Below are 17,417 nucleotides of genomic sequence, written 5' to 3'. Positions count from 1 at the left end.
GAAATTTATGTGCAGAATTTTCCTTCTACCCCTGTTTTTTGGAGAAATCAGACCATAAAGCAACAGATACTGATTTATTTTTTCTTTTCTTTTTTAAGTTCTTGGGGTCAACTTTATGGGGAAATAATTTACTGTTTTTAAAATTATATTGCCTCGAGTGAACACTTAAAGCACATGGTAAGAAAGGGATCTAGGGGTTATAGTGGACCACAAGCTAAATATGAGTCAACAGTGTGATGCTGTTGCAAAAAAAGCAAACATGATTCTGGGATGCATTAACAGGTGTGTTGTGAGCAAGACACGAGAAGTCCTTCTTCCGCTCTACTCTGCTCTGGTTAGGCCTCAGCTGGAGTATTGTGTCCAGTTCTGGGCGCCGCATTTTAAAAAAGATGTGGAGAAATTGGAAAGGGTCCAAAGAAGAGCAACAAGAATGATTAAAGGTCTTGAGAACATGACCTATGAAGGAAGGCTGAAAGAACTGGGTTTGTTTAGTTTGGAAAAGAGAAGACTGAGAGGGGACATGATAGCAGTTTTCAGGTATCTAATAGGGTGTCATAAGGAGGAGGGAGAGAACTTGTTCACCTTAGCCTCTAAGGATAGAACCAGAAACAATGGGTTTAAACTGCAGCAAGGGAGGTCTAGGTTGGACATTAGGAAAAAGTTCCTAACTGTCAGGGTGGTTAAACACTGGAACAAATTGCCTAGGGAGGTTGTGGAATCTCCGTCTCTGGAGATATTTAAGAGTAGGTTAGATAAATGTCTATCAGGGATGGTCTAGACAGTATTTGGTCCTGCCATGCGGGCAGGGGACTGGACTCGATGACCTCTCGAGGTCCCTTCCAGTCCTATAATCTATGAATCTATGAATCTATGGTCTAATAGTAAATTAATTCTATTTTTCTTTTCTTTCAGGACTGAAAGATACAGCGTCTTATATGACCTGTGGGTTTGAGAAGTAAAGAATAACTCTGATCACAGGGTGACTCGTTATATCTATGTTGTGATGGAAAAATGAAAGCATCTAGAATACAGCATTTTTTATACTTCTGAAACTGCCTTTGACTACAACATCTATTCCCTTAAAAACATACACGCAAAATGTCAGAACTTGACCCTTCATCTGGATTAGTAGGAAACATGGAAAATGGGACTTTTCTGGAGCTATATCCCACATCCCTGTCAACTTCAGTAGATTCCTCATCTGGCCGCTTATCAAATGTCTATGTCTATGTTTCTATATTTCTCAGTCTCTTAGCATTTCTTCTTTTGCTATTAATCATTGCACTTCAGAGGCTGAAAAACATCATTTCTTCCAGTGCCTCCTACCCAGAATACACTAGTGATGCTGGAAGTTCTTTCACTAATTTAGAAGTTTGTAGTATTTCTTCCCAGCGATCTGCTTTCTCAAACCTTTCTTCATGAAAAGAAATGAAGGAAATACATTGGGAATGGAACAACTTTGTCCAGCTTTTGAGGGAAATAGTGCATGCAATGTTTACCATTGAAGACTATTAATCATGAAAGAGGTGACTTTTAAAGTTCTCTTTGATTTTTCTTTCTCTTTTTAGCTTCCATTTCCCCTTTTATTAACGATGCTTTTCATCTTGGAGCATGGAAAATGGCATCTGGTCGTAGCTTCATGTATGTACTGGTAATGCTGCCTTTCTCTCATACATATACACATCCATTCATACCCACCGTCTTCCTGCCAAATTTAAATATGGTTCTAGGTGGATGTTCTAATTCTTCTCTGCAGTTGTATCCCTCTGACCTGGATTTCCCTTTGTTAGTGTGTCATTGACTTTTCACTGGATAGCGCCTTCTGGACAAGTTCACTTTCACAAAAATGCCACCACACTAATTTAATAGACAAAGTGGCACCTTGGCTAATTTTAAAGTTGTTGGTGGGGTTTTTTGTTTGTTTTGTTTTTAATTGTGATGTCATTTCAGTATTTAAATTATGTTATTAAAACAAAACTAAAATAATTCTTTTGTTAACAAACATTAATTTTGTCTATGTATACCTATTCATTGAATCTTTCTGTATAAAGCCTCTACAAGTCAACTTTCACATACACTTTGACATATTTGCTTAATTTTATTTAGCAAAAGCAACTAGAATAAATATGCATAGTTGTAAACTCAAGCTGTACTGTATGTTGTAAAGATGTTTTTAGAACCTACTTGCATGCAGTTGACAGGACTCCCTGCTTCTCAAGGGGATGGTTTCTGCCTCTGCATCACAAATACAGCACACCTCCTTTCCACACTTCAGTGCTACTCTAGCTTATTGTTAATGGAGCCAAACACAATCTGAGCAGCCTTTTCTCTCCTTGAGAGACACGTAACTCCCATTACCGTTGCTGGCAGCTGATTACCTGTATTAAGGGCCCTTATAGGCATGAGGAGTTCTTACCTCAGTGGAGCTACTTACATCGGTCAGAACTAGTGAAGGGCCAGATTCTGCCTTCTCCTTACATGGATGCACAGTGGGGTGGCAGAGCAAGGCGAATCCTTCTTGGCATGGCCTGTGTAAGGGCCAGGCAATGTCACAGTCCCTTCACAGAGCCTGCTCTCTTCCTACTCCACCAGTGATGCACAGTGTCCCAATGAGGATAAGAAGAACTGGGGGGAGGTGAGGCCATGGCCCAGCCTCTCCTCCACACTACAGAATGGGCTCAGGATGCATGGTGGGAGAATAAGCTGTACCCCATTAAGAGGTGTAGTAGTGGGCATGCCTTCCTCCTGCTCTAGGGAGTTCAGGGTCACATATGTTGAGCCTAGATGCCTCCCAATGCTCCACCCCCCCCCCATAGTTTGGGCTGTGCTGAAATGGCATAGCCTAGCCCCAGGGGAATAGGGGTTTACAGGATTGATCCCAGCACAGAGAACAGACCCATACACACTTACATAATTGGTATGATATACTCTCAGTAACTCTCCATTGTGTCCAAATGTAATACAGTAGCTTCCTTGATTAAAACAGAGTCCTGTATTCAGTTACTGTCATAAAGCAATTATTATTATTGCAAAGCACAATTCTATGAGGTCTCCAGCACACCTGACGTGGGTTTAGTCCCATTAAATTGGCAGTGATGTGATATGGAATGCAAAGATTGGTTTGTTATTGCAGCCTCCAAATTGTTCCAGGTTATTACATTATAGCATCATTACAGAACGTGATCCAATGGGAACAGTTGTACGTTTTGCTCAATCCTGCTTCACCTAAAGTCAATGGGTGCTTTGCCCTTGAGCAAGATCCAACTCAGTTAAAGGACCATGAGAAGAACAGAGACATGTCATCGCTGGTTTTAACTAGCAGAGCCGCACTAGTAGCTCTAACTGACTGGTGTCACCATCCCCTTACAAACGGTGTGCCCGATCCTGCAGAGGTCTGTGCGCCTCCTGCAAAGTACCAGCACCCTCCACACCCGTCACCCAGCATCTCTCAAGAGATAATTGGATCCTTGGAGGATCAAGTCATGTATTATTTGGCCAGCATGTTAACGTTAAGGAGTTGTTGGTATATTACAGCCTATGGGGCCACAGCTGTACATGGAACACTCCACAACTTTTTAAAACATTTTTATCCTCCAGGTTATCAGTTTGCTACAGGCAGGACACATATCCCAACATCCAACATTAATTGAATATTCTATGAAAATGCAGGTTTTTTACCATCAAATGTAAATGTAGTAATTAGAAATATCATTATTTAGTGCCAAACAAAGGCAGATTAAATTGGAGTTGGTGTTTTCAACTTTTAAAAATTAATGTATTATACAATAAGTTTTGGTGTTGATTAGATTCTTATAAGAGCCAAAGCATTTTGTTGCAAAATAAAGAACTTAAGTCACTGGGATTGCTGATCCACTCTGCTTTTATAAAGATATTTAGTCTCTCAATCACTCTATTCATCCAGACATAGTTTTCCTGAAACAGATTCACTCAATTTTCACTAGAAACTGGTAAAAGGACGTGGGGAACTACTAAGTTATTTATTTGAAGTTGAACAAGAAGTAACATTTCCTTTATGAAAGCTGTTTAAGATCCCAAAATCTGTAACCTAATGTGTTTGTGTGTAGACTTCTAAATACAAATAAATTAACTTTAAAACAAGATAGCTGAAAACCAGCTCCATGTTCATTTACCTGCCAAGGCCTGAATTCAGTCGCCTGTGTCTCCTTTGCAGCAAATGAGGTTAATACCCATATAAAAAATGGAGGTGGGAGCCGCAGCATGAAAATGGGTAATATTATCTAAGGGTATGTCTACACTACAAAATTAGGTTGATTTTATTTAAGTCGACATTGAGCCTCTATTTTAAGCCAGTTGATTCTGCATGTCCCCACTATGCACATTGTGTGGCGGAGCACATCCTCACTAGCAGGGCTTGCATCGACGCACGGAGCGCTGCACTGTGGGTAGCTATCCCACAGCGCATGGAGCCGAGTGGAATGTTGGGTTGGGCTTGCAAATGCCTCATGGGACCAAAACATTTGCGCGGGTGGTTATGGGAACGTGGCATTAGCTTCCCATGATGCACTTACCTCCCTCACTCCCTCCTTGAAATCAACGGCAAACAAACCAAGCCTTTTTCCTGCCTTTTTTCCTAACCCTGGGTTACCTGCGCAGATGCCATAGCACAGCAAGCATGGACCCCACTCAGCTGTACACTGTTGTTTTGAGCATTACAAACACCTCATGCCTTATCCTGCAGTATTTGCTCAGCTGATAAAGGAGCCGCCATGCAGAACAATGTGATGCCGTGCAAGCAGTCCTGCTAGAAGCCATGGAGCGGAGCAATTTGCAGATGCTGGTGACAGTTGTGCATCACCTTTACATGGTGGAGCACCGCTTCTGGGCCCGGGAAACAAGCACTGACTGGTGGGACCACATAGTTATGCAGCTGTGGGATGATGAGCAGTGGCTGCAAATGCGCAAGGCCACTTTCATGGAACTGTGCGAAGAGTTTTCCCCAGCCCTGAAGTGCAGCAATACTAAAACGAGAGCTGTTTTGACAGTTGAGAAGCGAATGGTGATAGCTCTGTGGAAACTTGCAACGCCAGACTGCTACCGGTCAGTGGGGTATCAATTTGGAATGGGTAAATCTACTGTGGGGTCTGCTGTGATCCAAGTTTCCAGGGCAATCCACAGACTTCTGCTAAGAAGGGTTGTGACTCTGGGCAACATGCAGGACATAGTGGATGGTTTTGCTGTGATGGGGTTCCCTAACTGTGGTGGGGTGATAGATGGAATGCATATCCCTATCTTGGCACCTGACCACCTTGCCAAAGAGTACATAAATTAAAAGGGTACTTCTCAATGGTGGTGCAAGCGCTGGTGGATCACAGGGGCTGTTTCACCATCAACGTGGGATGATCGGGAAAGGTGCATGACACACACATCTTTATGAACTCCGGTCTGTTCAGAAAGCTGCAAGCAGGAACTTTCTTTCCAGACGGCAAAACAACCATTGGTGATGTTGACATGCCAATTATGATCCTGGAAGACCCAGCCTATCCCTTGCTCCCATGGCTCATGAAGCTGTACACAGGCAGCCTCAACAGCAGTAAGGACCGGTTCAACCATAGGCTGAGCAAGTGCAGAATGGTGGTGGAATGTGCCCTTGGCTGTTTAAAAGACCCCTGGTGTAGTCTGCTTACTAGGTTAGACCTCAGTGAAAGTGATATCCCCATTGTTATTGCTGCCTGCTGTGTGTGCCATAGTATCTGTGAAACAAAGGGAGAAAAGTTTCTGGCGGAGTGGGAGGTAGAGGCAGATCGCCTGTCAACCAGTTTTGAGCAGCCAACCACTAGGGCAATAAGAAGAGCACATCGAGGCACTCTGCATCTCTGTGAGGCTTTGAAAACTAGTTTCATCACTGACCAACAGTAATGTGACACTTATGTGTGTTGTTACCCTTCATTGCATGTACTCCCCTGTAAACTGCACCCCGCTAACTGCTGTGTGTTGAATAAATAAAGAGCCTTTTCTTCTCAATCCATTAAGTTTTATTATGCTCACAAACACTGAGAGACAGCAAAGAAAAGTAAGATAACCTGGGGCAAAATGGCTGATAACACTAAGGGGGCGGGGGAAACAAGGACAGCTTGCTTACAATTGCACTGCAACAACAATCAAAGGCGTGGGAATGGGCGCCTTTTGGTCCTTGTACCCTCCCCTGGAGTTGAGTGCAAGGGATACCAAACTCCTCGCCTCATAAAACGCCTCATAGGAGAGGAGGATTTGGAACTTGGCAATGATAGCAGCAGGTTCAGCATAGGCTGCAGTGGGACTCTAGCGTCCAGCTGCCTTTCTTGAACCTCAACCAGATGCCCCAACATGTCTGTTTGCTCCCTCATAATCCGCACCATCTCGTCCTGCGTGTCATGCTTGTGTTCCCTGCATGGTCTCCTGTCCTCACAGTCATTGTGCAGGCTGTCCGACAGTACAATCCTCCATGTGCTGAGCTCCGTCTCGTCACTCTCAGAGGCACGCATTAACTCATTGAACATGTCCTCCCGAGTCTTCTTTTTCCGCTTTCTAATCTGGGAATGTCTGTGTCCCGGCATGGAGGATGTGCCTACAGACAAGGTTTCAGCTGCAAAGAAAAAAAAGCACTAGGGTAGCATTGACAGTGCATACATTGTTTCTGGTGCAAGGTTAAATCTTTTTATAAAAGAAACACCCCTCAATGCACTTCCCTGCAAGCCACAACCATGGTGCGTAAGGCCACGAGGCATGGGCAAGAGGTCTTCTGCTGCAGCTTTTGTTAAGATATCCTTGGGATCAATGGTTGTAACCTCAACACAACCCCCTTTCCTCTAGCAGCCTGGATGGTGCTTGAGGACAGGCACCAGCGTAAAGCCCCGCAAATAGTTTGATTGTTACAAAAGCGGCACCGGGTTGGGGGAGAAGGGAGACAAACAGGAAGCACCCCCCCTTTTTAAATGCTGGCTGCAATATGCGGTGATCCCTTCCAACCACAACCAAGGTACGCTTGGGAAAGTGTCGTTGTGTGACCCAGAATTCACCAGATGGGGCAGATTACTTATCAAATTGCGGTTTAAGGGCTAGCATTTAAAACTTCCCTCGTTTCCCATAGGTGAGCCTATGCAATATCACTCTCGTGAGGATAACAGAGGTGGAAAGGGAGCAGATGCTGCAAGCATGTGGATACAGACCTGGTCCTTATGCTGCAGTACTGTGTGCTGCAATGATGCCAGAAGGGTTAATACTGGAGTGGCGTGGGAAAGTGTCCTACCGTGGTGGATTAAATAAGGCAGCCCTTCCCAGAAACCTTCTGCAAAGGATTGCAGAGTACCTCCATGAAAACTTCCTAGAGATTTCAAGGGAGGATTCCTGGGCCACCCTTGGACACATAAACAGTCTTTTTCGGAGCGCACCCTCTGGGTAGCTGGAGTGGCCGCCAATAACTTCTATCCAAATTTTTTAATTCAGATTCAACATTAAAAATAACAGCATGTAACCCTGACAGTTTGATTGAAAAAATGCACTCACCAGAGATGCCTTTCCTGGCATCACATTCCGCTGACAATTGGTCCTGTGAGGGGATGGGCTCCAGAGTTAAACAAATGTTCCTGGTGTAGCTTAATTTGGGGTGTGTTAGTAATGTTGATTTAATTTATCTAATTAATTTAATTGTATTTAATTAATTAATTTAAATTAATATTACTACTAATGATTGATAATAAATTATTATGGATATTAATTAGTGTGGATTTAGGCTCGCCAATTTGTTTGATCAGAAGATAAAGTTTGTCCTGAATCAGGCTTCACAGAGTTTATAAAGGGACCTTTTGGGGAATGAAATAGTAAGCAAATGGTAAAACAGTTAGAATTACAGAGTTACAATTGTATTACTGTTATTCAAGAGATACATACGATAATACAATATTATGTGCTGCAAACTTTGGTTAATACACTCTGTTTTAATAACCTGGTGTTGGAAGATACGGGACCACGCCTGTGGCAGTTCCGTTTTCACGCCTCTGGCAGAGGAAGCTAATGCAGAGCTGTTAAAGCTGTTTACTCTTTAACTTAACTCAATAAGCCTTAAACTGAAATAAGGCCTAGGGAAACCAAGCTTAGCCTAGTCACCTTAAAACTTAAAGATTGAAAAGAAATAAATTACGGCCTATTAATAGTTAATAGCCATCATAGATTGGTAGCATCGATACGTTGTTGAAGGTGAAGGCAATGAAGAGTAGATAAGTGGCGAGATGCATCACCTTTTTATAGGGCGTTGGTCGGAAATCCTTCCTCTTACGCCTAAATTTCATTCTTCCCCCACAGAAATGTTAGGGTACACTTACCCCACTGGCTAGTATGTCTGTGCGTATGGATGACAGGTATGTACGCACTTGTGGTGTACTTGTTAATTCTGTGGGTACAACTTTGTAAAAATCCCCTATGCCATTCTCCATTGTTATTGGTTTAGGCAAAAGGTATTTTTACTTTTCTGGGTAAGGGTCCCAAAATGTGCTAACTTTGCCTCAGCTTAACATACAGGGTTTTGGCCTGTAGGCCTCTTGCATTTCAGCCAAACTTATTTTTAATATAAATCTATAAGCTTATTACATCAAATACTCAAATTTATAAGAAAAGATATATTTATACAAACAAACAGATTAATCCTTAGGGCTACATTGGCTGTCAGAGAGAATGGATCCTCCGCTTGCCTGCTACACATTCTCCTCCTCCTCATCATCAACAATGTCCTTCTTGTTGTTGCCCAAGGTTGCCTGGGGCTCCTGAGAGGTACCCACGGAGCGTTTTGGGATAGTGGTGGATTCGCCACCTAGAATCACATGTAGCTCCTCATAGAAGTGGCATGTCTGTAGCTCAGAACCAGAGCGACTGTTCACCTCCCTTGTCTTCTGGTACGCTTGCCGAAGCTCCTTTATTTTCACGCGGCACTGCTGTAGCCCTTCTTCCCCATGCTCTGCGCGATTTTGGCGTAGATGTCAGCGTTTCTTCTGCTGGTTCAGAGCGCTGCCTGCACAAACTCTTCTCCCCACACAGAAATAAGATCCACCACCTCCTGTGTGCTCCATGCTGGAGTGTGTTTGCAGCCTTGAGCATCCATTGTCACCTGTGCTGACAAGCTCACCACACCGATCAAACAGGAAATGAAAATTCAAAAGTTCCCGGGGCTTTAACAGGGAGTCGGCTGTTTTCTGTGTACCTGGCTGAAGTGCAGGGGAGTTGAAAGTGCTCTCCAGAGTGGTCACAGCAGAGCACTATGGGATACCTCCAGGAGGCCAATTCATTCAAATTACACAGCGCAGTGTCTACTCTATCCCCATGTAGACGCATGGATGTTGACTGAAGCGCTACGCCTCTTGCGGAGGTGGAGTACAGAAGTCGACTTTACAAGCCTTTAGGTCGACAGAAGGGACTTGATAGTGTCGACACATACATTATTAACTTGACCTAATGCAGCATATGTCGTCCTAACTTTGTAGTGCAGACCAGGCCTAACTAGTAGCCACTCAGCTAAGGGAAACCATATACATAATCTCAGGTAGCATCAGACCAACCAATCTAGCCTGGTTGCTGGTCCTGTCCAACTTTGCCACTCCTGACATCAGGTGACACGTCACCTTGTAGAATTTGCACCCTAAAGTGCAAGACATGCCACAGTTACTCCTTTTTAAAGATGTATTTAATTCACCAAGTCACCATCTTAGCTCAAGGCACCTCTGTTTGGACAATTCCCCTAAAGAACCTGGGTATCACCCCCAGGGGCATACTAGGATGCAAGAACAAGCTTGAGACAGAGCCAATGCTTCTCTTGAGACAGGTCCCACAGTCCAGCCCCGTGGTTTTGACGGTCTCTGGGTAAAGTTCAATTGTTTCAGATGCGGAGCGATCAGATGCGCTGATAATGATTATAAGTGCAGCCTCATGACTCCTCCCCTTTGCTGTGGTGACCTATTGGAAGACATAAGCTACATACTTTCAGGCTGCACCCATCAGCAAGGGTTGCCTGGTTCCCTAAGGAACTTGCACAATGTTCTTCCCTCAGTTGCTGAATGGTTAAACCACTTAGCCTAACGTACTTGACTTGACCAGCTATGTAGATGTGTATGTGTGTGTGTGTATATATTTAAAAAGTAATTTTTTATTCACAATGATGCAGTGTTCACCATTGCTATTATGTCCTTATAAGATGTTAAAGATCTTCAGTTTTCTACAAAAACTGTAGGAAGTTGACTTTGCTGGAAATGTTTACCTGTTTTTATAAAATTATTATTCCTTCCATCTTTCAGTGACATGTGGGACTGTATTCAGCCATCAGGATTGCAGAGGAGTTGTACCAGACTGAATCTGGCTCATAACAAGTAAATTCCAACAGAATACCTGCAGGAGTAACCACAGGCTAGTAGATACTCGCCATCAAGTTTTATGGGATTACCAAGCTCTAGTTCTTTTATGGAAAAAATAGTACGTGAGCTAATGACTAGACCTGGTCAGGACATTTAAATTTTGACAAAAATTAAAATGTTTCATTTTTGTTAATTTTTTTCTTGTTTTCATTAAAAAAAATGCTTTTGTTACTTTAAAAGTTTTGCCCTTAACAGATACTTTCTTGCTGCAGAATGTGAATACATTTATTTTTATTCCACATTATATCAAATTCCTCAAGAATACACAATCTGCAAAAATCTCCCTTCTAAATTATGATGGGTGCAGCCCCAAAATGCATATAAAGTTACACTGGTTATAAAACCTTACAGAAATACAAGTGATGGAGGAAACCAGAGCAACATCTGGTTTTGCATGTGACCAGCATGTCCTAGAGTGGTATGCTCCCTAAATCTGTCTGTGAAGGAACTCCAGCGGACTCATGAGAAATTCTGAAAAATAAATCCCTCAGCTACACTGATATAAAAATAGTTCCCAGTACCCCCAAAGGACCACCCAAAAAAAAGTCATGAGAAACTGAGAGTGCCCTTTTCTAAGATCAAGGGACAAATAATTGCTTGTTATCATTAATGGATCAAGATAAAGATCTTACTAGAGCAAAACTCCCATTGGCCTAAGGTCTTTAGAGTTTGACTTATTTTCTTATTCATTAGTTATATGGTGCCCTAAGCAAACTTGATATGCCCCAAAGAGTTTACAACCTAAGAGTGAGATCCTTAAATGGATTGGTGACTATGGACCCCTGCGCCCTCTTATTGACTTAAATGGGGCTGTGTGCAGACTCAGGGGTCTACCTGTGTGGCTCTGTGATGGGGTGGCCTTCCCCTTTAGGGACTGGAGGCCTGGAGCTGCGTAGCCCCGTCCAGTTAGCTTCCTCCCGCACATGGGATGTGGCCTGGGGTTAATTAGTAGAACCTCTGGGGCATGGAGGAGCTGATTTTCCAACAAAGAGCAGCAGCAGGCCGCAGGGTTGGGGAATGCTTAGGAAGCTGTAGAGAGAAAGGTGGGCTCTTGCAGGGAAGGGCTGGGATTAACCTGCTAAAACAGGAAGGAGCCTGGGACACCAAGGGAGTTTGAGGCTGTGCCCAGTGTAGGGCTGGGGGGAAGACTTTTGGATTTATTTTTGAACTTGAAGTTAATAAATCAGACTCTAAAGAGGGGCTGATGTCACTGGACTCATGAAAGCTGGTGTGGAGTTTAAGAAGCCCCTTGAAGAGGAGAAACTGAGGCAGGTCTTCTGCAGAGTCACCTCAAGCCATGAGGTGGAACTTGGGAGGTGGTTGGCTTGGCTCCATTGCAGAATCTATCCCTAAATGGCCATAACAAACAGATGAGGAAGAGGGAGATGGAATGGAACAGCATGTGAGGTTTGTGAGACTTCTTGTATGAGTAAGGGTTTGCAGAATCAGGACTTGAATCTTTACCCAGGTGAATTTCCTATTGAATTTAACTCTGTGTTTAAGTAAAGGTTCAGACTAGGGCCAGTTGAAAATTTTCCATTGAGACTGTTTTTTCAACTAAACACAGTTGTTTTGCAAAAAGTAACTGCTTTCCATGGAGGGTGGGTTGTTTTTTTCAGCCAATACCAAAAATATTTTAGCCAAAATCTTTCAGTTTTTGAATTTTGAGTAAAAATTCAAAAATTTCTGAGAAGAAAATTTTTTGGACCAGCTCCAAATTTCTCTACATTGGTCAAGCCTGAAGTTTCAGCTGACTTTGTTGCACAATCTCATATTCAAATATAGATGATAAGCCCAGAAAAGACCATTTTGATCATCTTAATTGAACCCAATACAGAAACTTAGTCTTGAAATAATCTGTTAAAATATGTCTCCAGAGCTGACCAGCTAGCTGATACTGCAAAACTACACATTACTGGTTGGTAACTTTGCTCACTAATTATTTAAGAGGTGCCAAGATAGTTCACAGTATAGTCCCCCCCCTACATACACACTTCCTGTTTCAGCCTCTGGGTTAGTGTTTTCGATACATACAAACTCAATGTTCCTACTCTGGGGGAAGGTTTTGCCTTGGTGCCTCTCTCTCCACTGGTGGTACCGTGTATTGGTTGTCTGCCTGGTGGCTGCCTTTTTAGCTATATTTCAGCAGTGCTATATCTAACTACAAAATTATATGAAGTGCTCTGGGAACCTTCAGACCAAAAGGCACCATATAAATGTAAGATATTCTCAGAAAAGTTTAGCAAGACACCAATAGAGCAGCAGTGGGGGAAAGAATATGAGGATTTGCTGGAGCAGAAAAAGACACTTTTTGTTGTTCAACAAACACTCCCCATTTAAGTGTATCTGAGCCCCAACTTCCTGCTGAAGCTTGCAATACACTTTATCTCCAAAGAATATCTAGACTGCTGGCTGCAGTGGCCTTGCTAGCAATTTATTCCAACCCTGCTGTTCTCCCTGCCTTCTTCTTAAAACAATGCATTGTCTTCTAATTTTTAAATCTTCTACCTGTGTAGTTTAGTGCACCTTATCAATTTTCCCCTTTCTAATATCATATATTGATTTTGGCTCACCTGAAATGCTCTGTATCTCCATAATCTTGAACTCTTATCCTCTTCTCATAACAATCAGTCTTAATTGTGACATTATTCTCGTCCCCTTACCTTGCACTCAGCGGCAATGGAGCGATAACTCTGGTCTCTTCTGCCTCATAGGCTGCCTATCCTCTCTACTCATGGTGAAGCTGAGTTCCCTGTGGAATTTCATACTTTGAGCATTTTCCTTCAAATTTTTTTTCTTCAGCAAGATTAGCAGGAAAGGCATCTGTGTGTAAGGCCTGGTCTACACTATGAGTTTAATTCGAATTTAGCAGCCTGAAATCGAATTAACCCTGCATCCATCCACTCAACGAAGCCATTCATTTCTTAAAATCGATTTCTGTATTCCTCCCCGACGAGTGGAGTAGCGCCGAAATTGATATTGTCATTTCGAATTAGGGTTAGTGTGGTCGCAATTCGATGGTATTGATCTCCGGGAGCTATCCCACAGTGTACCATTGTGACCGCTCTGGACAGCAATCTGAACTTGGATGCATTGGCCAGGTAGACAGGAAAAGCCCCGCGAACAATTGAATTTTATTTCCTGTTTGCCCAGCCCAGGAGAGCACAGGTGACCACAGAGAGCTCATCAGCACAGGTAACCATTGCAGGCCAATAATCGAAAAAGAGCACCAGCATGGACCGTATGGGAGGTACTGGATCTGATCGCTATATGGGGAGAGGATTCAGTGCTAGCAGAACTTTGTTCGAAAAGACGAAATGCCAAAACTTTTGAAAAAATCTCCAAGAGCATGATGGAGAGAGGCCACAATAGGGACTCAGATCAGTGCCACGTGAAAGTCAAGGAGCTCAGACAAGCCTATCAGAAAATAAAGAAGGCAAACGGTCGCTCCGGGTCAGAGCCGCAGACATGCTGCTTCTACCCTGAGCTGCATGCAATTCTAGGGGGGGCCGCCACCACTACCCCACCTCTGACCATGGATTCCGTGGTGGGGGTAATCTCATCAGCTACACCTGAGGATTCTGCGGACGGGGAAGAGGAGGAGGAGGAGCTTGCAGAGAGCACACAGCACTCCGTTCTCCCCAACAGCCAGGATCTTTTTCTCAGCCTGACTGAAGTACCCTCCGAAGCCAGTACCCAAGACCATGACCCCATGGAAGGGACCTCAGGTGAGTTTACCTTTTAAAATATAAAACATGGTTTAAAAGCAAGCGTTTTTAATGATTAATTTGCCCTGAGGACTTGGGATGCATTCGCGGCCAGTACAGCTACTGGAAAAGTCTGTTAACATGTCTGGGGATGGAGCGGAAATCCTCCAGGGACATCTCCAAGAAGCTCTCCTGGAGGTACTCCAAAAGCCTTTGCAGAAGGTTTCTGGGCAGTGCAGCCTTATTCCGTCCTCCATGGTAGGACTCTTGACCACGCCATGCTAGTAGCAAGTAATCTGGTATCATTGCATGACAAAGCCTGGCAGCGTATGGTCCCGGTGTTTGCTGACATTCAAGCAACATCCGTTCTTTATCTCGCTGTGTAATCCTCAGGAGAGTGATATCGCTCATGGTAACCTGGTTGAAATACGGGAATTTAATTAAGGGGACAGAGGTGGCCGTTCCTACTGGGCTGTTTGCCTGTGGCTGAAAAGAAATCCTTCCCTGCAGTTGGCCAAGCGCGGGGGGGGTGGGGGGAGGGAAATTGGCCCTGAGCTTTTCGCGTTTGGCTAGCAGGGATCTTCCCTGATACCAGCCACGCGGTGGGGGGAGGGTTACAGCGATCATCCCAGATAATTCATGGCGGGAGGGGAGGGCGGGGGGTTAGTCATGTACCCAGGACCACCCACGACAATGTTTTTGTCCCCATCTGGCATTGGGATCTCAACCCAGAATTCCAATGGGCGGAGGAGACTGCGGGAACTATGGGATAGCTATGGGATAGCTACTAACAGTGCAACGCTCCGGAAATCGACGCTAGCCCCGGAACATGGACGCACACCGCCGAATTAATGTGCTTCGTGTGGCCGCATACTTTCGACTTTATACAATCTGTTTCCAAAATTCAAATTCTGTAAATTCGGATTAATCCCGTAGTGTAGACATACCCTAAGAGTAGCTCAGCTGTTTTCTAAACTGAATGGTCTTTTCTAGTTTATGGTGCTGTTCATGCTCCCAGAGACAATGGCCCCAATCCTTGACTATGACTGAGGACTGCATGACACAACTTTGGGGTGTAAAGGGGATTTCAGTGCTATTTTGGTTCTCCCACAATCCTGGGCTTTCTGTAAATTGGGCCAATGTCTTCTGTGTAAATTAGAGCCCCCCCAAAGGTGCTGTAACTTCTCTTCATTCATAGGTCAAAGCCAATGTTTGTGGAAAACCAGGCCCAGAACTGAACAGTAAAGACTGAAAAGGCTGCGAGCATACAGAAACCTACATTTTGGGTGGAGATTCTTCAAATGGAACATGCTAAGAAATGCCATCAGGACACAATGACTAAAATACTCTCATCCCAACCCTGGGTCTTATTCGGGCGCTTATTTTTAAAAAGGTCTCACCCTTCAATATTATGCTCACAAGTTTTCACTCAGTAGCCTTATTGATGGGTTGATTAATCTCTTAGATGGCAATGGTCAATAAGGGTTCTGTCTCCTGTGGGTGACAGCATCAGGAATATTATTACCAATAGCATTAGAATGAGAGACCCAAGGAGCACATGAGAAACAACTGCAGTTTATTACATGTCCCTCCCTTTATTAACAAATCCACTAAGCAGATAAACAATTTCACGAACAATGAAATACAACAGTAGCTAGGGAGTGCAAAGTGGTTAGCCCTATGACTGGCATCACTCACATCAGCTGCTGGGGAATGCTGGAGTATTAGTCATTCTCTTCCCCATCATCTTTATTGTCATCACCACCAGTGGTTGTCATCTTAGCATCTCCCCATGTGTTTCCCTCCGCGCGCAGGCTGTGCAACACCTTTGATCCTGATTACACTTAAACCCACTCGGGCTCATCCAGATGCATAAGGGTTCCAACCCCTTTTTCCTTATCCAGTCTTCCACACCCCAGTAATTTAGGGATACCCCATTTTCCATAGACTACCTCATTAGTCCCTTTTTTTCCTTATTAACATTGATGTCAGATAGTTACTACAGCAACTTGTGGTTAATTTAGAATTCCCCAAGATGTTACTATGGCTATTTTGCGGTATTAACTGATACACTGCAGCATATTTTCTGAAACATCAGCAATTGAAACATCTTTTACAAGGTTATTCATTGGTCAACTAATCAACAACCTATTCCTCAGCCTGAGGCTTTGTTTGGCCAAGCTAAGTATCTTACAGGCCTGAAGTCACTTACAGCATTGTGTCTTATCGGGAGCTACAATTCATAATTACATATAGACACTAAGAAAAGAGGAAGGCTGGTCCAGTGATTAGGGCCCTCACCTAGGAATTGGTTCCCTGCTCTGTCACAAGTGCCCTGTGTGACTTTGCACAAGTCACTTAGGGTACATCTGCAAAGCCAGTGGCAGCTCATGGCAGCAAGCCTCCGTGCCCAAGTTGACAGATTCAGGTTCATGGGTCTCACGCTAACAAGCTAAAAATAAGTGTGTAGATAGCACTTTTACGTTGCGCTTGGGCTCTGAAGCCCACCCGCCCTCCGTAGCCTCAGAGCGCAAGCTCCAGCCCAACCCTCAATGTCAATACAGCCATTTTTAGCATGGTAGTGTGAGCCCCACAACTCTGAGTCTGTCCATCTGGGCTGGGAGGCTCACTGCCTTGGGCTGCATAGCTATACCCTTAGGTCAGATCCTCAAAAGTATTCAGCCTCCTAACTTCCATTGAAATCAGCAAAGGTCATGAGAGCAGGATTTGCTAGGCTTAGGTTTGAGTGTAGCCTCAACAATTGCTAAAGGGTGCAGAATAAGTGCCTATGAAAAAAGTATCTTTGCAGTCTTCAGGGCTGCAACATTATGTTCAGAAATGTCCTTTTTGTGCCATGCTTAGGTTGAAGTGGATTAAATCTTTATTCAGGCCTCCCAAGGTGAGCAAACTCCCTGGAGTTTTTGATTATGATGAACTAAAGGAAAAAGTACGTATATCATCTTTGGCAACTTCTATGTATTTAATGGCTTGAGAGTGAATGAACATTTGTTACGCTAGAGGACACTGTCAGAGCAACATAGCTACTACTTATGTGCCAGTCCCACTTTGAACTTAATTGCTTGGTGATGATTTCTGCCCTTAGATCTACAACATGTTTTTCTAAAGTGTACCGGGCAGGTGTCCAGTGAGATAGTGCAGGAATTGGTCCAGTCTTCTTTAACATCTTGATTATTATCTGGAAGAGGAAGTAAGCGGCATGTTAGTGAACCTCACAGATGTTGTTATATTGGGACAAGTTTCAAATATCCACCAGGGCAAAGGAATAACACAAAGG

At 43.7% G+C, this 17,417-nt stretch overlaps 1 protein-coding gene across 3 annotated transcripts in view; it reads left to right on the top strand.

The window, feature by feature from the left end:
• SERTM1 (serine rich and transmembrane domain containing 1) overlaps nt 1-4,107 on the top strand; it is a 33,285-nt gene extending 29,178 nt beyond the window's left edge. For all 3 annotated transcript variants that reach the window (XM_054015280.1, XM_054015281.1, XM_054015282.1), the window contains exon 2: nt 913-4,107. In XM_054015280.1, the coding sequence (XP_053871255.1) occupies nt 1,099-1,422 (324 nt within the window). In that variant the 5' untranslated portion in view covers nt 913-1,098 and the 3' untranslated portion in view covers nt 1,423-4,107. The remainder of the gene's footprint in view (nt 1-912) is intronic.
• The last annotated feature ends 13,310 nt before the right edge of the window (nt 4,108-17,417 follow it).

Source organism: Malaclemys terrapin, chromosome 1 (assembly GCF_027887155.1).
Source record: "Malaclemys terrapin pileata isolate rMalTer1 chromosome 1, rMalTer1.hap1, whole genome shotgun sequence".
Taxonomy (NCBI): Eukaryota; Metazoa; Chordata; order Testudines; family Emydidae; genus Malaclemys; species Malaclemys terrapin.
This window is presented reverse-complemented; position numbering and strand designations above follow the sequence as displayed.